Source organism: Peromyscus eremicus, chromosome 2 (assembly GCF_949786415.1).
Source record: "Peromyscus eremicus chromosome 2, PerEre_H2_v1, whole genome shotgun sequence".
Lineage (NCBI taxonomy): Eukaryota > Metazoa > Chordata > Mammalia > Rodentia > Cricetidae > Peromyscus > Peromyscus eremicus.
The window spans coordinates 90,165,504-90,188,576 of record NC_081417.1 but is presented as its reverse complement, the minus strand read 5'-3'; the positions used below and the strand labels follow the sequence as shown (position 1 = coordinate 90,188,576).

The window sequence follows — 23,073 nt, the reverse complement described above, 5'->3', positions numbered from 1 at the left end:
AAAGAAACAATTCTATTTTATAACTAAAACCTGGTATGCCTTAAGGCAGGAAGAAAAATCTGCCAACCTAATATGTGGTTTTGTGGCTAGTGTACTATTGCCGAACACTTCATTTCTTCAATTCTCTCGAAGAATAAAAAGTCTCAAAATGTATGGAAGCTAATTTCCCATCACTGGTTCTATGAGATAAACTGAAGGAACAAAGCAAAACAGGAGGATATTGATTAGTGTTACTTGAAAGTACCAGGAGGGCATCAGAGGCAGAGGAGATCAGAGCTAAGGAGTTGTCCTTGCTAGTCTTTTGTTGTATTGACACTAGGTAGAGACACTGAGAAGAGGAACCTCAAGCAATAAAATGTTTTCATTAGATTGACCTGTAGGCACATCTGTTTGGCATTTCTTCATTAATGATTGATGTAGGAAGGCTCAGCCATTTCTGGTCAGGTAGTCCCGGGAGGTACACGCCAGGTAGCAGAACATGAACTTAGACAGCAAACCAGAAAGCAGTGCTCCTCCATGGCTTCTGCTTCAGTTTCTGCTTCCAGGTTACTGCCCTGAGTTTCTGCTCCAAAGTCCATTCATACTGGACTACAACTATAAATTAAAATAAATTCTTTTCACCCCAAGTGGCTTTTGGTCATAGTTCTTATCACAGTGATAGAAATCTAACTAAGACAATAGTCTTTGTCTTTTTAGGAATGTTGCTTCTTAAGCTATTGGAATCTACTGTGGGATAGCTTCCATAATTATCTTAACTTCCACAAACCAGGGTTGTTTTTAAACAATGCATCATCTCTGACTCCTCAGCTCCCTTGTGAGGTAGAAGAAAGATCTTTGCCCAATATTAAGATATTGCTTTGTTTCCTTCCTTTCTATATCCCAATCCTCTGTCTCCCACAACTCTTTTCCTTGGAAACACTGCCTAAAATCACTTAGGGAAAAATTTTAGCTCAAGGCCTGATTTAGAAAACCACACCTAGTACAACCTCTCTACTTCTCCCTTCATGTGCCTAGTATCCTACTCTCGGAGATTTATTCCTTTTACCTTAAGTTGAAACCCTGGCCCCCACAAAACCCCAATATAAAAGGGCTTTTAATATTGACAAAATCTAGCCTGATTATAACATAAGTCCCTTCTTAGAACACATTCACTTTGACTGAGAGCAGTGTAAAGCAAAAAGAGGAAGAATACAAGGAAGCCAAAGGAAGGCAATACAGAGAGAGTCCCAAACTTCTACACTGTAATCTTCTTATCTGCAAGGACAGTAGAAAAGAATGCAGGGTTGGGGTGGGAGATTGGGTGCAGATTCCTTTTGCTCCTGAAGTCCACACTCTGTGAACCTGTAGGGTAAGTACATCATCAAGTCTTTCTTATATTTCTTTCTTTATAACGTTCTAGCACCAATTGTACATAACTAGATCATTTCTTCGCTTATTTCACATTCTAATGTGGGCTAATGGGTGGGAAGATGAGATGTGAAGGGGCAACTAATTTATGAGCGGTCTGATTTTTAATTTGGTAGTTGCAAAGTTCTTAAAAGGCTAAAATAAATAATATAATACTTATTTACCCTCAAATGTTTGGTTTCTGTTGACATGGATTTAGCTTATGATTACAGAATTAAGTTACACTCCTTAAATTATAAAATCTTGGTGCCATAAATTATAAAAATGCATAAACCAAAGAAATACATTCGATAATCCATGATTATTTAAAAAACAATGAATACATCTTTCAAAGTAGACACATTTTCACTTAATAGTAACAAGATCTAAATATCTAAATAGTTCCCACCATGGCCCTGAAAAATGTCTGATTCTCATGTTCAGCAGTGCAAAGCCCAAAGTAACCAAGTCCTGGTGTTATAGGGATAAATTATGCCATTTATGGACCCCATGGTTTTTGCTGGAAAGGAAAAAAATGATATCTGAATGAATATGGCCTTATCAGAGTTCTGGATGGTAAAGTAATAGAGAGCTTCCCGTCATTTACCTCCCAGTAAAAGGTACTGTGGTCATTTCAGTAAAGCATATGGCACAAGAACAAACAACAAGTTCCATAGCAAGGATACTGACAATTTACTGTCCACTTGCATGGAAGTCCTCCACAGAAGAAAAACTTAACTGCCTCTGTTGGAGTAGATTTTACTTTTATAGCCATAAATTGATTTTGTATTCTAGAATCTTGGATAGCTTAAAAAGGAGTGACAGTTGTACAAAACGAAGAGGTGGTGGGTAAGCTAAAAAAGCATAAACCTCCATTCAAATATTCATCAACTCCGTATTCTATCTTTATGCTGCTCCCTACAATGCTTTCACGATTCTGTACATCCCTGCACCCTTACAATGCACCCTAGTAGGTGAGATAAAGTAGGTATTTTAGGCTTTGTGGCCAATATGGTCTCTGTTACACTATTAACTCTTTTTCAAGTATAAAATCAGTCACAAGTAATACACTAGTATGTAGTCATAATTGTATTGCATTAAAATTTAACTCATGAAAACATACTTTCATGCCAGCTCATATTCTATAGTCAATAACTCCTTAGTATACACTAAAAACTTAAATTGAAATAATATGAATATAATACCTTGTAAAAACAATTATCTGTGATTATTGCAAACTATATTGAGATAGTAACAAGCTATGAAAAGAGAAATTATGGAGAGTGAAGAGATGATTAAGTGGCTAAGAGCACTTGCTGCTCTCACAGTAGACCCAGGTTTGTTTCGCAGCTTCCACATGATGGCTCATTACTGCTTATAACTACCGTTCTAGAGAATCTGAAAACTTCTCTTTTTTTTTGGATTTTTGAGACAGAGTTTCTCTGTGTAGCTTTGTGCCTTTCCTGGAACTTACTCTGTAGCCCAGGCTGGCCTCGAACTCACAGAAATCTGCCTGCCTCCCAAGTGCTGGGATTAAAGGCATGTGCCACCACCGCCTGGCTAGAATCTGAAAACTTCTTTACGTCTCCATGGGCATCAGGTACGTAAGTGGTTCACATACATACATATAGGAACACATACATACACATAAATAAAAAATTAAAAATAAGGGATTTGTTGAATTCATTCAAACTTATGATTTGTTAATGCATAACATTAGACATCATGCCATATAAATTCAATAACATTAGTACTGAACTGTTCTAAGGTCAGATATTCCCCATGGGTCTATTTATACTCTTGAAAACATGGCATATAAAATCAATTACATAAGATGGATAATTTGTATGATTCATTTAAAAAACGTAGGTACTATGTGTCAGAAGATGGAGAAACTGAGGGACAGAATGATAAGAAATCTGCTCAAGGCTGTACAAGAGGCAAATGGCATGGACAGTTTTTCTACTGTTGCATGGTAAATTTTTAAGCCATAGCCCTTGAAACTGTCAAGTATTCTCTGTGCTAAGTCTAGAGCTAACCTTGTTTCCCTCATTTTTTCCTGTCTGCTCTATTTGGGTCTTCCTCATTTCTTTTTCTAGGCCGTACCTTAAAATATGAGTGTACCTTAGCTTTCTGATTCTTCTCCATAGATCCACAATGAAATTCCAGGGTTTGAAGAAATAAAATGTTTTATTGGCTACAAACAATTATATCTGAGGCAAAAGCTCCTGATTTAGCTTCTGACTCAAATTTTCAAACATTTGCAGAGTCTTAGTGCTTTAACTATGCTAACAAACCTTCCAAACTGAATATGTTCACACAGGTGCTGCTCACTTTCTACAAGCTCATTAGGTGATTGGCTCTATCTATATGTGGAACCCATGTGACATCAGATGTCTTGAAACTAAATTCAGAGAGGAGAGTCTCCCTACACCTTTCACTCCTTCCCTCAACCAAGGCACCAAAGCCTGTGAAGATGAAGGTAAAAAAAAAAAGTTTCTTAGACTTTTCCAGACCACACTTGTCACCTTCAGAGCACCTGCCCAATTTAGCCCTGCTCAAACCCCATGATTGTATATATCCTAGGCTATATAAATCTAATATTGGATGTTCTAAGTCAATAAATTATAGGGAAGCTTGTTACACAGTAAGATAACTCACACAGTGATCAGCTCCTTGTCATACTTCATCCACGTGAAACAATTACTATTCAATTTTGAAAATAATTGGCTGACTTAAGCTCAAAACAGAAGTTCCTTTCAAATGTTCACTCCCTGACTACACTGTATTTCTTCAAGCTGTGTATCATAGCAATGGTAACCTCTTCCCAGCTTGTTAAAATCTAACTTGAAAGCCATTTCAAAACTTCCAAGTCCCTGGTTTCTAGTGAGAGCTTATGTTCAGGCTGCTGTAAACCTCCAACTGCTTCTTCTTTATCCAGTGATACTTTGTAAACTTCATTTCTCTAAATTGATTCCTCTCCAGGTTCTTCTCCAACAAAGTGAGAGAAAATTCCCTACTTTAGGTATTTTGTTTTTCCTGACTCCAACTGGGCTAAAATTACATTTCCCACCTACTCCTATAGTTGTGTTCTGTTTCAAACATAACAATTACTTTGTGTATTCACCCCCTTCCCTGTTAAATTAATGACATCAGAGTATGTAGAGTAACTTCCAGTTTGTCCTCTCGCCTCTCTGGAGAACTTCAGATATGTACAATAATTATAGTTAAACTCCAAGTTCTGCTGTCTGCTGAAGTATTCTTATCACATCCTCAAATATGGCAATGTTAATTCTCTGAGCCACACCCGGACCTCTTAATAACATAACCAGCTTTAAAGAGGAGATGACAGGGCTCTGTGTTATGTGACTTCAGTGACTAAGACCTCTCCTTAGGAGAACAAGTCATCTGTATATATCCCACAAGGCACCCAAGAAGTTGTAATTTTAAAAATACTTTTTATTTTTGAATTATGTGTATGTGCATATTGTCTCTCTGTGCATGTTTATGTGAGTTCAGGTGTCTGCAGAGGCAACAAGAGGGCACAGGATGACCTCAAGTTTCAGATATGCACAAGTGTGAGCTGCCCAGTGTTGGTATTGAAAATCAAACTCCAGTCCTCTGTAAGGAACAAGCATTGCTGGGCAGTGGTGACACATGCCTTTAATCCCAGCCCTCTCGAGGCAGAGCTAGGAGGATCTCTGTGAGTTCAAGGCCAACCTGGGCTACAGAGTGAGTTGCAGGAAAGGAGCAAAGCTACACAGAGAAACCCTGCCTTGAAAAACAAAAAAACAAAAACAAACAACAACAACACAAGAGCAACAGGCATTGTAAACCACTGAGTGATATCTCCAGCTTTTGAAATTGTGATATTTGACCCTGTTGATCTTTAAAAACAAAATAAAATTCATTAAGCAGGCAAATCCATAAACAGGGACTTCTGCTTGCAGCAAATCCTGTTGCACTCAGGGCTGTCCTACATCGTTGGTTCCTTTCGTATTCTCAGTGATGAACATCTGAGAAGCAATTATCCCTGAGGAGACCAGCAGGAAGCAGCCTTTCAATAGCAGGAGCAGGTGGTGGGACATAATACCATCTGGCTTTCTGCCACCATCCCAATAGTTTGTTTCATTCTGTGTCCTCCTGAAGGTGCTTGTAGAAAAACTAAACTGTTCTGATACAGACAAGATTCCCCCCCCCCCGCTATTAATATGACAGTAATAGGCTCATTATCTGACTTCCTACATAAAAAAACTCAGGGATGTGTTTACTTACATTAAGGGGATGTACTAATACCAAGTACTCCAGAATATAAACCAATCAACTACAGCTTAGTTGTGGCCTAATTCTTCTTTGGTTGGGTTGGTGGCTAGTAATGCATAATGTCTGGCTTCCTTGCTTAGATTTGGAGAAGAGGGTAAGGGGTACTGTAGTCAGACTTTCCTTTGGGCCACCAGCTCCCAAATAAAGACATGGAGACTTATTATTATGAAAGTTTGGCCTTATCTTAGGCTTTTTCTCAACTAACTCACAACTTAAATTAACTCATTTTTTTAAAATCTACATTCTACCATGTGGCTTGGTCACCTCTCCTCTTTATCCTATGTTTGACTTCTTTAGTGTCCCGCTGGCATTTCTCTCATGTGTCTAGATTCATCTTGAGTTCCTCTATTTGCCCAGAAGTCCTGCCTAGTCTCTCCTGTCTGGCTATTGGCCATTCAGCTCTTTATTAAATCATTCACAATTACATATCTTTACACAGTGTAAACAAATATCCTGCAATAGGGTACAAAACTAGGGAGGGAGATCTGGTACAATTTATATATGAAACCATAATAATAGAAATTAGAGTTATGAAATTCAGCTACTTGTATAAAAAATATTTCCCAAAAGTTTCCCTCATTACCTGAGGAAAATGGTAGAATTAATATGGTGGATTTAAAGTAATAATATTCCACAATGATTTCCATCAATGAGGCTGAGAAGAGGTACAGGTAACCCACTAACTACACAATGTGGGTATTTACACTTTGCTTCTCTAGCTTGCCTGGTTTTCTTAATTGATTAGATTTTTATAAACAAATAAGTCGTCAAAGACTCTTAACACTATCCCTCTTACCTTTAAAAGAAGTTACAAACATTTGTATGTTTCGTAGGCTCTAAACATGCCTCTAATTACTCACCTGGACCTGGCCAAAGCATATTGTAAAGCAATAGCATCAAATCACAATGAGAACAACATATAACACAGTCAATATATGTCATGTGCCATATTCTAATTCTCTTAAGAGTCATAAAGCAAATATTCTATTTATTGTTTCCACTGGGAAAGAGCACAGAAGTAAAATAACCTGGTGGGTCAAACAGCTTACTAACCAGAAGAAATAAGGTTTCCAAATCACATCTTTCTGAGTCCACAAGCTATGCAGTTTTAAGAGGTTGGATTGTAACTCAGTGGTTGAATACCTGCCTAGCATGTAAAAGGCTCTGAGTCTGATCCACAGAAATGGAAACATCAAACCAAATCAAAATTATGCAAGCATGGTGCCCCAGAACCACATGCCTATAATTCTAGAGCCTACAAAGCTGAAGCCAAGGATGTAGAAGAAGCTGAGGCTAGCCGAAGGTTGTTGTGGTGGATTGAATAAATATAGCCCACATAGGCCCATAGGGAGTAGCACTATTAGGAGATGTGACCTTGTTGAAGTAGGTGTAGCCTTGTTGGAGGAAGTTTGTCACAATCTCTTCCTGTTGCCTATGGATCAAGATGTAGAACTCTCAGCTCCTCCAGCACCATGTCTACCTGCATGCCGCCATGCTTCCTACCATGACAATAATGGACTAAACCTCTGAACTGTAAGTCAATCCCAATGAAATGTTTTCCTCTTTATTAGAGTGCTGTGGTCATGGTGTCTCTTCATAGCAATAAAACCCTAACTAAGACAGTTGTAGTATGGTTGTAGTGATATTTTCATCTGTCAGTCTTCTTTTCCAGATAAAAGGCTCTATCTCCAATCCGTCCCCTATGGATTGAGAACAATTTTCTACAATTTTTTCCTATCCAGTAGTTAACCTACTGATAAAATACAGTAGAAGGTGACTATAAAACAGGTACTTGTAAAATCCTAATTGATCTAAGAAGTAAAAGAACCCTTATAATATTGTATACATTAGCAGAAGTAAGCTATATCAAATAGACTAGTGATTAGTATTTTGTTGTTAGATGGGAGAAAGAGGAGAAAGACATAAAAGAATGAGAATAAGGAGGCAAAAAGTGGGGAGAGATGTAGAGATTTTGTTTAATGATAGATTAAAAGGAGTGAATGAATAAATGTACTCAGATATTAAAATATCTGTAAGGTCAGCCTCTGGGCTTTGGGTATATGACAATAAGAGGAAAGCATATGGGAAAAAAGAAAAAAAAGGTTAAAAAAAGAAAAGAGACCAAGGGAGAGTGTGCACAAAACCATAACAGGCATGAACAATAGGGTACAATGTCAGCCTGTTACATTGATATGATTTATTAAATAAATAAACAACTGGTAGGGGGAGAAGAGCTGAGTGGAGATGTAAGAAAATAAAAACACTGGCAGATACTGAATAGCTGTGGGGTGGGGGAAAGGAGAGCAGGGTGGAGGGAGATAGGAGAAAATGAAATCACTGACCTTAATGTTGTTTTCATCTCCATATCTATTGTTTTGTCTCCCTGGTCCCAGCCCAGGCTATACTCTGTGTTGATTTTTCACTCATGCCATTCTTCACTCAAGGACTACATCTCCCTCCTGTGCAAAGTTTTCCTGACTCTGTTCTGAGAGCTGTGTTTAGGGTGTCTAAGTTTAGAATTGCAATCTGCAATGCAGATTGTCTTCTTCATCCATATGAAGTCACCAAGAGATATTCTTTATGTATTTTTTACTAATTTTAATTTGAAATCTATTTTTTTCAGGTACCAGAAGAGCAGCTACTTTTTCCTTTCTAGTTTTATTTCCTTGATATACCTTTTTTATCCTTCTATCTGAAATTTGGGGTTAGTTTTGATAATGATATACATTTATTGGAAACAAGTCAATTAATCCTTTTTTTTAAATTAAAATACAATTACATCATTTCCCATCTTTCCTTTACTTCCTCCAGCCCCTCCCAATGTTTCCTGCTCCTTCAATCCCTATCAAACTGACAACAATTTTCTTGGGTTATTTACACACACACACACACACACACACACACACACACACACACACACACTCAATCCCTACACTATTTCAGTGCCTTCTGCTGCTTTTTGTCCTCTCCAGCTATGTACCCAGCTTTTGTCAGTCAAGCTCACTGTTCATACAATGCCACTGTGTGTGAAGGGAAGCACTTTGTGGATTCCAGTGACCTCCCTAAAGACATGTGTTGCTGATGGTCAACATGCAAGCTTCTCTTGCCTGCTTCCATGTAGGGATTCACTATTTTACCCCAAAGTCTCTTCCAAAGAATGTGAAATGAACCGTTTTTTTAAATGTACATTCAGTGGCATTGGCTATGTTGGATAAGAATCATCTATGTCAGACTCCAAACATTTCCATCATTCCACAAGGAAACCCTTTCCCTACCAAGTCCATCCCCTACCTCCGCCAGTAGGTTCTTGTGGTGTGTGTGCATGGGGGAGGGTTCTTCATAATAGATTATATGAAACTATTCTGAGGAGGTTTGTAAAGTCTAAATTCAAAGAGCATAGGAGCCTTCTTACTTCTCTTCATGTGAGAACAGCTTTCTGAAAGTCCTTTTCGTCTTCCCATTCCTTCCAGTCAGGTAGTATTCCAGCCACTCACCCACCAGCTGTTTTACTTCTCATGCCAATAATTCATGAGAACAAAGGTACCATAAGGCTTCTGGAAAGGATCCCGCAGTGCCTGACATTCTGAGCCTCCCCCTAATCCCATAGTTTGGAGATCAAGACAGGCTCTTACCCTTTGCTTCTCTGGGTCCACATAGCGAATTCCGAAGTAGTCCTTCTCCAGCAAGCTGTAGTAGTTACAGATGTGTTCAATAAGAAACTGCCCTTTGGTCTCCCTCTGTAAAAGAAGTACATTGAAGTTACAGCCAGAGCTCACATGCTCATTCCTATTCCATTCCCAGCAGGCCTTTCTTACCCAACTGTGCCTGTGTTTAGAACAATGGATTTGATCACTTTAGACACTGGCATAAGGGTTTCCAATATTGTTCAATTACAACCTCCTTAACCAACAGAGTTTACTAGGTGAGCAGATTAGTAATTTCCTGGTTGTTGTAACCAAGTAAGTGACAAGAAGCAACTTAAAGTTGGAAAGCTTTATTTTTATTTGTGATTCAATGGGATACAGTCCATTCTAGTAGGAAAGACACAGCAATGAATGTGGGACTGAGTGTCCACATCTAAATCAGGGAAATAGAAGGGTGAAAGAAAGCACAGCTAAGAAAAACAAAAACAATCCAAATAACAAAACAGAAAAACAAAGCCACCTCAAACTCCTACCACAAAAGCCCACTTCCTCCAGTGAAGCCCCAGATCCTAAAGGTTTCACAAACTCTTGTAATAGCACCACCATCTGGGAAGAAAATGTTAAAACACATTAGCCTACGGGGATGTGTGACATTCAAACCACAAGAGTGAGCCAACACACACACACACACACACACACACACACACACACACACACACACACATTAGCACACTTTAAATCACAAGAAAACCTGAAAGTGGAATCAATGGTATACACAGCAATATCTTACATAAGTACCATGTGCTCTTGTGTGTTGTTTCATTCTATTACAGGTCATTTAATTTTCTTTACAATATTTATAACTGAGAAAACATTTCACATTCAATACCATGTGGGGACCCACAATTTACAATTTACAGTGTCTCTGACTCCTTGCTCTACATGGTTTCTGTTATTCACCCATTTAGTTTTCTGAGAAAACTGAACCACAAAATAATTCACTAACTTGTCTAATATTACACAATTTGCGTGGATCAAGGTAGGATCTCAGTCACAGAATCTGGGTGTGGAATGTGGATTTCTGCCCAACCGCATTGTCATTCTGGAATATTCTGAGATCATTGAGAGACTCAATGTGCAGTGAAAGACATTAGAATATCCTGACTCCCACTAACGATGTTGTGAAATTCAGTTTCTTCAGTTTGAGAACCATGATAAATCAAAAGAGAAGAGCATACTTCAGCAAGGTTGCTGACAAGGGATTGGAGAGACTGACTCAGCGATAAAGATTGTCTGCTGCTCTTGCAAAGGACCTAGAGTTGGCTCCTAGTACCTATACTGTAGCTCACTACTGTCTGTAACCCTAGTTCCAGGCAATCCATTGCCTTCCTCTGGTCTCCTTTGGCAGCAGGCACCCAGACAGACAGACAGATGAAACACATATCATACATATAAAATAAAATAAATAAATCTTTTTGTTTTAGTTGTTGACAGATCTATGAACTACTTTAGGGGTGCATTACGATCAATAAAAAGAAATTTTAAAATTTAAGAGCTGAATGGGTCATTGTTCCAAGATATTAGAAACAGTTTCAGGCCAAGTGTGGTGACACATGCTGTCTTTAGTTACTGTTCTATTGTTGTGCAGGGAACATAATGACCAAGGAAACTTACAAAGGAAAGCATAATAGAAAACTTGCTTACAGAGGATGAGCACATGATCATCATGACAGGGACAAGACAGCAAACAAGTGGGTATGGCATGGAAACAATAGCTGAGAGCTTACATCTTATCCACGAGTCAGAGAGAGAGAGAGAGAGAGAGAGAGAGAGAGAGAGAGAGAGAGAGAGAGAGAGAGAGAGAGAGAGAGAGAGACTTGGCATGGCATGCACTTTTGAAACCTCAAAACCCACCCCCAGTGACACCCCCCCCCCCCAACAAGGCCACGCCTCCTAATCCTGCCCCAAACATTCCCACCAACTAGGAACCAAATACTCAAATATATTAGTCTGGGAGTCCCATTTTTCATTCAAGCCTCCATACATGTCTTTAGTCACAGCACTCCAGTCTAAAGGAAGATGATCTTTGTTAGTTCAGGTCAGCCTGGTCTATATATTGAATTGGAGGCTAGCCAGGCTGACACACTGAGATGTCAAAAGAGGGAGTGGTGCCAATTCTTCCACCACTCTCCAGGATCTAGCTGGGTGAATCCTTCTATTCCTCTAGTACAAACACCCTACCTATCCCATCCCCGCAGAGTCAGCCCAGCTTTTATATCCAGTACCCGGGCCTTTTCTTACCATCTCTCCCTGCGCTACAACTAACCTCTAGGCTTTGGCCAAGACCTATCCTCCTAACCTGCCTACCCTGATACATAGGCCCCTCCCACATCACTTCCAATCTCTCCACTCAACCACATCCTACACATCCTTCTCCAGGATGTAGCTCAGTGACTCCTGATTTCCCCTTCTAAGCACACTCCTAAGCTCCTTCATAGATAGCTAGTGTCATACATACTGTGCCCCAGACTAGAAAGGGTACCCTTGACTAGACTGCAAGCAAACTCTAGGCTTTTGCCAGGACTCATCCTGGCTGATCCTGACCAACGGCTCCCTTCTATACCACAACCACCTTGCCATATGGCCAGATGCTGCTCTAGGATCTAGCCAGGTGAGTCCTTTTGTTCCTCGCCACCACACACCTTCCTCCAAACCCCACATTGATGCCCACACTCCAGGTTTAGACTAGAAAGTACATTCTACATATTAGCCCAGTTACCTATGTCCTTCTTACTTCATTATAGCTAAGGTATAACCAACCATTAGGCCCAACCCAATGTGCACTTCTCTCATGCTCCAATCTGCTTTCTTCATGTCAGACATAGAACTAATAAAAGAAGTCCACAGGCACAGATACCATTGGAAAGACAAAAACAACATGAATGATCACAGGAATACTACTGGCACCCATGTACACAAAAACAACCAACCAAACAAACAAAAAACCACCAGTTCTGTAGAATTTTTTTTGAGAGGGGGATTTCAAGACAGGGTTTCTTTGTAGCTCTGGCTGTCCTGGAACTTGCTCTGTAGACCAGGATGGCCTCAAAATCAGAGATCTGCCTACCTCTGCCTCCCAAGTACTACGATTAAAAGTGAGCGCCACCACTGCCTGGCTTTCCTGTAGAATTTCTTGCCAATAAGAATTACCTCTATGAATCACAGGACACAGAACTTAATAGAACAATCATAAACTTCATCAAAGATTTCAAAGAGTTTAAAGAAGACAAAGAGTTTAAAGAAGAGTTTAAAGAAACAGCTCAATGAAATGAAAGAAAAAGAACCTAAAGAGAACAAATGTCAGGGTAATGTACAAGAAAACACAAACATAAGGGTGATGGAAATGACTAAGACACTTCAGGATTTGAATATGGAATTCAGTAAAGACATAGAAACACGGAAGAAGACGCAAGCTGAAATGAAGATGAAATTGAAAACCCCAGTAACCTAACTAGAAAACTCTTCCCTGGAAAAGACTACTACATTTCCAATAGACATGCTAACATGAATGTCTGAAAGCCCAGGAGACCTCAAGTCTATGGAAAAACTGCAGACAACTGAGGAATTCTGAGAACAGAAGTAGTCTTTTCCAGGGAAGAGCATATCAATTTTATTCAACACCAAATGGTCAATCCTGAAAACATATACATAGATATTGATGATAGATGGATAAATGATAGATACATAGATAGATGATAGGTAGATAAGTGATAGATGATAGATAGACAATAGATAGATGATAGATAACATTAGTTAAAGAAAAAGAGGTCATGGATTTGAAAGGAGGGCTACACAAGAGGGCAGAAAGGCAAGAGGAATATTATGCAATTATAGTATAAACTCAAGAGCTAAAAAAGTAGTTTTAAAAAGAGAGACTATTTTGTTTCATGCTCTACATAATGGCATTTAACAAAATGATATTACTAGCAGCTGAGCAAGTTATGATTAATAAGGCAGCCCTTGGCCTGAGTTTACTAAAAATATCCTAGGGCATTTAAGGTGGTGCTATGATCTGAAGCTTCTATTGTTTTCCTGAAACCAAGTCCCAGTGGCTTGTATGAGTTGTGAGGCTTTATTTCTTTCTAAGAAGTCAAAGATAAATTATCAAAATAAATTTTGTCATAAAATTTGGTAATTGTTTTCTAAATCTGCTCACTGAAATGACAAATTTTGCCTTTGGATAGCTGAATTCAATGTTCAAAATAGTCTAAACTCCTTTGAGTTTAAAGAAATTGAACTTGATCCACTAACTGAACGTAATAGAAACTCATCATTTGTACAAGCTCTCTGCACGTGATTCCAGAATAAGCAACTACATCTTATCACACATGAGATAAATTTTAAAAAGCCATGTGGGTCAAGAATTCTTCACAAGAAATCAAAAAGAGAAACCCTGTCTCGAAAAACAAAACAAACAAACAAAAAAAAAAACCTAAAAAACTTGCTTTTGCATAACATACTTGGATTTCTTTTTTCTCCTAAGGGAAGAGCCTGGTTTGTTGATAGCTCTAATTTCTAAATTTCTGCTTATAGGTCATATTCTATCCCTAAAATGTTCTATGAATTTTTTAGCAACTTAAAAACAACTCTTAGACTATTTTTAGTGAATGACCACAGTAACCAGTATATAGCTCTCAGCAACATCTTCTTAAGACTATTCAAGTCCCTTGAGATAAAATAACTACTGCAAACACTGTAATGACTAGAATATGTAAATGTGACTGTATAGTAGGGGTAATTATTTTCTATAAAAGTAGATCAGGTGGGAATGGAGGTCCCTAAAGGATATATATATGTGTGTGTGTATCAAATATATATCAAAATAATATAAATACAAGTAAGTATTGTGTGTTAAAAATCTTCAAGCAATTCTTTTATAAAGGTTTCCCATTGACTATGTTGTGAAATGGACTGCTTGTTACAGTTTTCAGTAAGATTAGTGCAGAAATTCATTTTTGTGTTTTCTACTGGAATTGCTTCAGAACAGATGGGGAAAACAAACCTAGAATCCATTCCAGAGAGTGTTCGTTCTGATCCAAAGTGGCACCATATATGGCTTCATGTGGGGACTTCTTTACTCAGAGGCCTCAAAATGTGAATGGACTTCATGCTTTCTCCATATTCTCTACCTGTTTGGCAGGACAATTGTCTCTGTGTGTGCAGATTCCTAACCTGCAAAGACCTTGTCTGAGGGTCCTCTCCCATGAATTGGAACATAATGGTCTGTTGTATATGACAGAGTACTTGGCATAATTTGGGTATCTTAAAAGACAAATTTGAGTGGACCAAAGTTTTATTTGTGTAGTGGTAAAATACTATTTCAACAGTCTTTGTATAAAATGACAATGTGTTTGAACAGATAAGGTGGGAAATTTTTGTTAATAAAAGGCCTCATTCTATTGTCCTTGCAACAGAGTGCCAAATAGGATTCCTTTCAGCAGTCCAAAAGTGGGTCAAGCAGGTCAGCGGACATCCATGTGGATACAGCAACTCTGTGGCCAACATATGGGATGGGACATCTCACTTGCCTTAGAATTGCTACCAGTGAATTATCTCTCTTTTCTAGTGCATTCTAACAAGGTAGCAATATTCCAGATGGATTTCTTTGGAAATCATTTTTAGAGGAGAAAGACATCATTTAGTTTCTCTGATTTTCTCTTATGCAGTCTGTTTGGTAAGTTATTCACTATTTTATGGAAATTTTAAAGATGATTGTTACACGTGGTGGGCAAAACTGTAATCCCAGTGGTTGAAATGCAGAGGCTCAGGCAGTAGGACTGCAAGTTCTAGGCCAGCCTGGGCTACATAGTGAAACATGAGAACTACATAGCTCTAGGCTAGACAACATTATAAACAAAGACATTAATCCAAAAAGCAAATAATAATAACAATAATAGTAATAAACAAATTTAAAGACTGACAACTAGTAGATAGTCAGTAAATGAAAACTATAATCAACTGTGATGGCAAATGCCTGTAATCCTAGGACTCAGGAGGCTGAAGCATATGGATTACAAATTCAAGGCCAGTCTGGGCTACACAATGAGATTCTGTCTCAAAACAAATGAAATACACAACTATAGTGTAATATAACAGGAAGACATTTTACTTATGATGCCATGGTCCTTGCCTGAATGCATTCCCATGGACTAAAGTAAGCAGGATTTTCCTACTAAACAGAGATTGAATACATAATTTGCTATTCTCTCATGGGATGGGTTTTACTTTCTTACACCTCAAAGAACCTGATTTTTATGAACACAAACTAGGCTGCCTCTTTAAAATTCCTTATCACCTTCCCACTCCAAAGAAGGCATCAGAAAACACAACAAATCGCTGCTTTCAAATCTTGTTTTTACTACGTCCTTGCTGAGTGGCCTTCAGCGAGTCATGAAATCTCCTTGAGGCTGAGTTTTATCTCAGTAAAGGGTTAGCAATTATAATAATTTCCAGGTCTACATCTAACAGGTTATTTTAAGGCTCATTCACATATTTGTTAAACACCTGTCATGCACTGAATAGCAATTAGAGAAAAACAGTGAAGGAATTGAAAGTAGTTTGAAATTGTGAACTGTCTTAGAAATGGCAAAGCACAGTGATAAGTCATTATAACTAACTTTAAGAATAAACTTTAATATAATTTATTATTTCAAGTGTCATGGGTCGTTTTTGACTCAAAGATATTGCTCAGAGAAGTATTCGCCTCCTAGATTTGGCCCTTACGAGGAAAAGGGTTCAATTCTTTCCACATTTCTTTCAGTTGTCAATAATGCATTTATTTTAATTACCCAGATCAGTGGCAAAGTCAAAACAATAATATATTTGAGATTTTAAAAAATGCAAAGGAATAAATGGCCTATATTAGCAGTGATTTTTTTCACATGAAAAAAATCATAAAAACCTTAATCTTCAATTTCTAAAGCTCCAATCTAAGGCATTTTGCTCTCTTTTAAATACTGGTTAAGTCTAAGGCAGGACATCACTCAAAAAGGATGATTCTAAACCAAAGCTTAGAGTTTGGAATAGTTACCTTCAGGAATGAAGGTAAAAACATAGTGATAGCAAACATCGCTTAGTTAATTAAATACTTAGTGGATGCCGTGAACTACTTTCACAGATTACACCTTTAATCTTCTAACAAACTGCTTATTTAGTTAATATTCTTCCCATGGTAGTTATTAGAATTTGGACAGGGATAGGAAGGGACACTGGGATACAAAACAGAATACAGTATCTAGCAAAGGCGGGACTTGTATTTTCAGAAAATACTAAGCACATTATATATAGTGAAGTCGTTGGATGACTGCCCAGTGTCCTAATAATCCTAAATCTTTCCTAATGGCATCCCAAATTGTGCAATTATGTGCATTAATATTGGTATGCAAACCCACACGAGAGTCTAAAGGAACTAAGACCCACCCCTGTGGTGGTATTTGTTTGTGCTCTAACAAATAAAGCTTGCCTGGAGATCAGAGTGTAGAGGCCAGGCAGTGGTGGCACACACCTTTAATCCCAGCACTTGGGATCTCATGCCTTTGATCCCAGCACTTGGGAGGAGGAAACAGGAATGATATGGCTGGGCAAAGTGAGGAAGTGATAAGGCAGGGTGAAGACAGGAGCCCAGGCCCTTTCAGTCTGAGGATTCCTAGAGGTAAGAAGACTTTCTCAGGTGGCTGGCTGCTCTGCTTCTCTGATCTTTTAGCTTTCACCCCCTAATATCTGACTCTGGGTTTTTATTATTAAGACCAATTTGTGCTACACAACCCTATCTCCAGGGCTCAGGCTGGATTGATCTAAAGATAATCCATCTTCTCTTGTCTTGCTGGTTCTAGAAAGGACATAGAACATAGCAAGCATAAGAAGCAATTTATTAGGGGTTTTAGGATGATTTCTGTTTATTTTGCTGAAAGAGTTTCAAGAAAAGGCTTTCTCTTACCTCTAGGCAATAAGCAAGGTCATGTAGTCTATAACTGCTTCCACAGTTTGAAATCCAGTTAGTTAGAACTTAACATCCAGAGAAATGAAGACTTTGTCTTCAAATTGTTGAACTGTTAATATGAATGTAAAGAGATATCCATGATATTTGAAGCTAGTACAAATTTGCTTTCCTGTTTGTTGTATTCAAACTTTTCACTCAAGGCAAACAATGAACCAATACATCAGGTCAAGCACAATTTATTAGTAACCAACCATATGGGTATAACACACAGGTATTGGTGAAGACTGGACCAGCTGAATTGTTCAGCTCTTCTACCACCATGTTCTATTTGGTCAACAAAGCACCTTGACAGTTTGGAGTTGGGAAACACAACCTGGTTGCTGGCTGCTGGCTGCTGTTGGAAAGACTAACTGTAAAAGCCATCTGGAGTTCAGCATTGGCTGCTCCTTCTCTGAAGAGTGAATCTATGATATGCTACATTCACACAGGTCCTGTTGTCTTTCATGTCCCTAATTTCTTGTGTCCTTAGCAGTATTCACATGTATACTCCTAGGCAGTAGGAATGATTTTTCTGAGAAATGCTGTTTGAATCTTACCATTACAGTTCAAACTTTCTCCGACCTACAGTGAAATTTATGGCTATGTACTCATTCTATGTATTCAGCTTGTTCAGAATTAATTGATCTTTAAGGATAACTATGAAGACAGTCTTACTAGGATTTGGATTCCTGATGAAATTAACTCATAAGTTAAGCTGGATGCTTGGGTTTGAGTTTTTACCCATGCTCCTTTATTGGTGAAATTATTAAGGCCACTCCACGTAGTTAAAAGGGAGGTTTATTTTATGGGGTAACTTACAAGTGAAGGGATAGGTTGCAGGGTCTGAGAAAGATGTAGCGCAGTGCGGCGGTGTTCTCTGGAGAACTCTGTTTGGTCTACCTTCAGTGTCCTGGGTCCAGGAACCAAGAGAGCCAGCCCATCCAGATCTGAACTCTTCAGGGTCCTCTCTCACTCCACCTTGTAGGCGTGACAGTTACCGAAGCCTCAATGGGGGTTGGAACTTCCAGATCAAAGCTGGAATGGCTACCCACTACACTCCTTATTTTTTCTTTGTGGCCCATTCATGTCCCTGATTCATAAAAATTTAGGTATGCCTAAGATAACTAGATGCAAGACCATTCACTGGAAGCAGTGAGGTGTTGAAAGGAACACCTCTCAAAGTGTTGAGAACAAAATATGGGTATAGATGGATGGATGACACGTGATTATGGCTTTGTGTACTATTCTACGTCAACATGGTCAGAAAAACAATTTCTTCCTTTGTGAGACTCTTGGAAATATAAAATAAAATGTTCTTCATTGCTTTTCCACACTACAGTTGCTGTATTATATTCAATAAACAGAGAGGGGAGCCTTTGTTCAAGAGATCAGAACATTTTGGAACAATATGAAACCTGGCCACAATCTTCAACTGCCAGTGAAGTCAAGAGGATGAGGCACCATGGCATGGGAAGTCTGCTGTGGGAACAGGTCCTGTAGTGGTTGTGTATTCTTAATATACTAATAGCAGAGTTGTGACAGGAAGAAAGAGGCTTTGTTCCCAGAAGGTAGTGGATGAAGAAAAAGGGTGGTGGGAAATTGTGTAGTATTTTGAGTGATGAAAGTAACTGGAAGCATGGAAAATAAAGCAAAATTAACTGCAAACCCACAACAAAACTAAACAACAATAACACAACCTGAACAGCAAAAAATAACAAAATAAAACCCAACAAGTTAGGCAATAGATTTAGTCAGTGGCCTGTGTTTTTTCAGACACGGGTTACCAGAAGCTGACCTCTATATGAAGAATCTTTGTCATTGTCTCAAAAGCCAAGCAACCAACTTTCAGACCAGCAGCATTTAACTTAGGGTAGCAGCACTGAAGCTGGAGGGAAGACCCCCACGAGGACTGTGTCTTAGCTTGAAAGAGATGATGCCATCTTCCTTTCTGAGCCCTGGAATGCCTGTCAGTGCTTGTTACCTATACAGATGTCCCTTCCACCTGTGAGACCTGGGGAGAATCTGGTGCTGCTCCTTCTTATTTGTATGAAGCATGCATGTGTGCATAAACTGCAGTGCAGTAATTCTTATATAGGTGTGCTTCAAAATGTGGGTACAGGTTTGGTTTTGGTGATTTTGGTTTGTTTCCTTCTCATATTCCAACTTTGGATTGAGAGCAAGGATTGGGAAGCCCTTTATAGGGAGTGGTCATATCTAGAAGGTAGAGAGCAAGAGGCAGGGAAGGTGTGGACTGATGGCAGAGGAGGCAGTGAACTATTTTGTGTGTTCTAGAAAGCCTAAAGAGGCAATCAGCTAACAATACTATGGGTCTGCTTTCTTCTGCATAGCCCAGGCTGTTCTGTGTTAGTCTTGAAGTTACTTTCTTAGCGTGTTTACATAAGGAAGTATGCATGGGCAAAGAATGTGATAGAACTTCTGGAAAAGAAAAGAAGTTACCAGTGTGAAGTGAAACATAATTTGGTGTCGGATTTCATCTGTATGGAGTAACAACATTTTCATTAAAACCAAAAATATGAACCAAAAACCAGATTTTCTCCATTCCAACAAACATGCCAAGCTAACAATCTCTGCTGGCTCTGGTCCTACCTTTATCCAAAAACTCTATGTGGAGGAAGGATGATGCACATTTTAAAAAACATTTTTGTTTATCCCCAAGGCCCACTCCACAAATTCCTTTTGAACCTGTAAAGAAGCCAGCTAACTACATTCAGATGTGAGTGAACAACACCAAATCTAAAGAGATAGCAAGAAAAACCTATAGATACTATAGTTTTGTTCTGAGATGGCCCTTCACCAACATCAATCTCGGCTTATTGCTGTGTTTGTGTGTGGGCACTTGGAAGACCCCCAAAATGATGGTAATTTTCCAGATCAGTGTTTGGCAGAGGCAGGAAGTAATGAAACATTAAGATCAGAGGTATTCTCACTTCACTTAATCTCTTATTTCTCTTAATTCTTGGATGAAAACTAAGTGATGGTTTCTATGTAATAAGATAACTGGAATTCTGGTTTTCAGGTCTTAAGAATGCCACTAGAGGCCATGCTCATGTCTGTGATTGTGCTGCCACCAGAAGCCACCTTGATGTTCATGGTCCACATTGCTGGCGGAGGCCATGTTGATGTTGATGGTCCATGCTGCAGCAAGAAGCCATGTTGATGTCCATGATGCATACTGCTGGCGCTACTATGACAAGGGAGCTTCTTTTGCAGTGGTATCGATGACTTCAGACTCATAATTGAGAATGAGAGACACTGAAGACTTCCGTGACAACCTGTCCCCCTAAAAAGAAACAGTCTAGACAGGAAGCTATTGAAGAGACTCTTTATAACTATGATCAAGATGCTGAAGTGTAGCTCTTCATAGCTGATACTTCTGTTTGGGGGGGGCCAATTTTCTTTAAGGGCCTGACCACTGAGAGTTCAACCAGGCTCCAATGAGTATATGGGCAACACATTGGACTGGGTGGTTTTATTTCTTTGATTGTTTTCTTTTTGGGGTGGTGCATGAGGGTTGGGGGTGGATAGGGAGGAATGGGAGAATGCAAATTGAGTGTGACTGGGGTGCATTGTACCAAATTCCCAAATAATTAGTATAAATATTATGTTGGGGAAAAAGAATGCTTGAGATTTATTTTTACAGTAGTTTGAAAGAATATTGTCTGTATGTTACATCCAAAGAGTGCATTATATTGATAGAAAGAAGTACATTATATTGATAACTCAATGATAGTTGCTTTATAGGAAAACTCAAAATTATAAATGAACTCACAGAAATCTAGGAATAGACTGTCATCTCCTACTGGTATCATTGTCAACATTTATCATTGTCACCTACAAGGCTTTATTCTCTGTGTCTATGTCTATATCTCTTTATGTGTGTATATATAATACATAAAAATGTGAAACACATGTTTTACAAGATGGTTTTTTATACCTATATTTTATACATGTTGAATATCTACCTATGAATGCCCTTTTAAGAGTGAACCCCAAGAGGAAAATCTTTACTTTTTTTCCCAGTGAACATTGAAGGGCTCTCTAACAGATCCAAGCATTGCAGACATGGTACTGACAGGTCTTGCATTCTTCCCTGCTAAACCATTAGATTACATCCCTAAAGTTACCACCAAGGTCTATTCCTTTATTTGGCCACTTCCTTATGCTTGACTAAAACTCCAAGGTCCAGCTATCAAAACACCAAAGTCCAGCATTCAAATTTCATTGTCTGGATACACTGGCTAACATGTCCAATCAGGACTTACCAACTCATCCCAGCACAGACTTCTCCTTTTTTTTCCCTTAAAAAATCACTCCTTCAACCCCCATCCCCCACCCCACACCACACCCATCTCTTTTAGGGTAAATATCTCCTTTATGCTGAGAATTTGGTGTCTGGTGTGTTCTGTGGAGACTCCAAGGCCCCTTCAAACATCCTCATGAAAGGGATCTTTTAATTTACAATAAAAATATTTGGGAGCACATATCAGCTGAAGGTTTATTAGCTCAGACCTATAAGAACAAAGAAATTTCACAGACTCAGATAAAACTAAAAAATCAGAAATAAATACATAAATATTCCACATACCACACTCTGTCATCACAAACCTCAAAGTAACATAGATAATGAACATTGAATTGAGACAACTATATTTCTAAAACAGAAGCTTCATACATTTGATTTTACAATAAGTGGCCCACAGGAGATGTTCTGATTCAAAACAAGGGGTGCACAAATCCAACCACTGAACTAAATCCTTCCTGCATTCAGTTCATTGACACAAGCTCAGTTAATGTCAGGCAAAAGAACCCAAAGTGCTCTCTGTGATCATGCAGTCTGATCAGGCTTTGCATTAGAGCCTTGCTGAAACACAGACACGCATGATCTTCAAGAATAAAGAGCTGGCAGAATGGATATGATATTTTCCTTTTCCAGGAACCTCCCATCTGCCACAGAGTAAAAAAGGCAGAGGAGGCTTAATGAACAAAAAAAGGTTTGTAATAGCTGATAACAGTGACTAAATTGCTACCAGGCATTCTGTATATTTTTAGTTCCCTAAAAACAAAACAATTTTGGCATGGGTTGCTATGTTGTCAGAACAGATGCAAGTATAATCAAGATGTTTTCACTGTCCATGACTAATCTCTTGAAATGAGGAGGAGGTATAATTGGGGAGACCAGCCTTCCAGACTTTAAATACTTGTAACAAATCATTCTGATGGGCATGCATATCCGCCTTCTCTCTCTGTGTGTATATGTGCACATGGGTACATTTGCATGTGGAGGAAACCCTGTCACCACATGCCTAAGAGGGAAGAAAGTTCAGGAAAGATAGATGAAAAAGATATTGACTGAAATTGTGTCAAATTTTAGAAAATTTAATTTCAGACTCTTCAGCCTAGGTTTAGGGAACTTAACAGAATCCTAGTCACAAAATCCTAATCATACAAATTGGTATTAGACTCTAAAGTTATTGTTTCCTATCTGAAAACATTATGTTTCCTCATAAAAGCTCAGCATTTTCTTTTTCCTCTTTCTTTCTTTGTTTCTTCTTTCCTTTCTTCCTTCCTTCCTTCCTTCCTTCCTTCCTTCCTTCCTTCCTTCCTTTCTTCCTTCCTTCCTTCCCTTCTTTCTTTCTTTCTTTCTTTCTTTCTTTCTTTCTT

General features: G+C 38.7%; 1 protein-coding gene across 1 annotated transcript in view; it reads right to left on the bottom strand.

Moving 5' to 3' along the window:
• Frmd3 (FERM domain containing 3) overlaps positions 1-23,073 on the bottom strand; it is a 179,724-nt gene that overhangs the window by 99,474 nt on the left and 57,177 nt on the right. Inside the window, exon 2 of the mRNA XM_059255946.1 lies at positions 9,342-9,446. Within this exon, the coding sequence (XP_059111929.1) occupies positions 9,342-9,446 (105 nt within the window). The remainder of the gene's footprint in view (positions 1-9,341; positions 9,447-23,073) is intronic.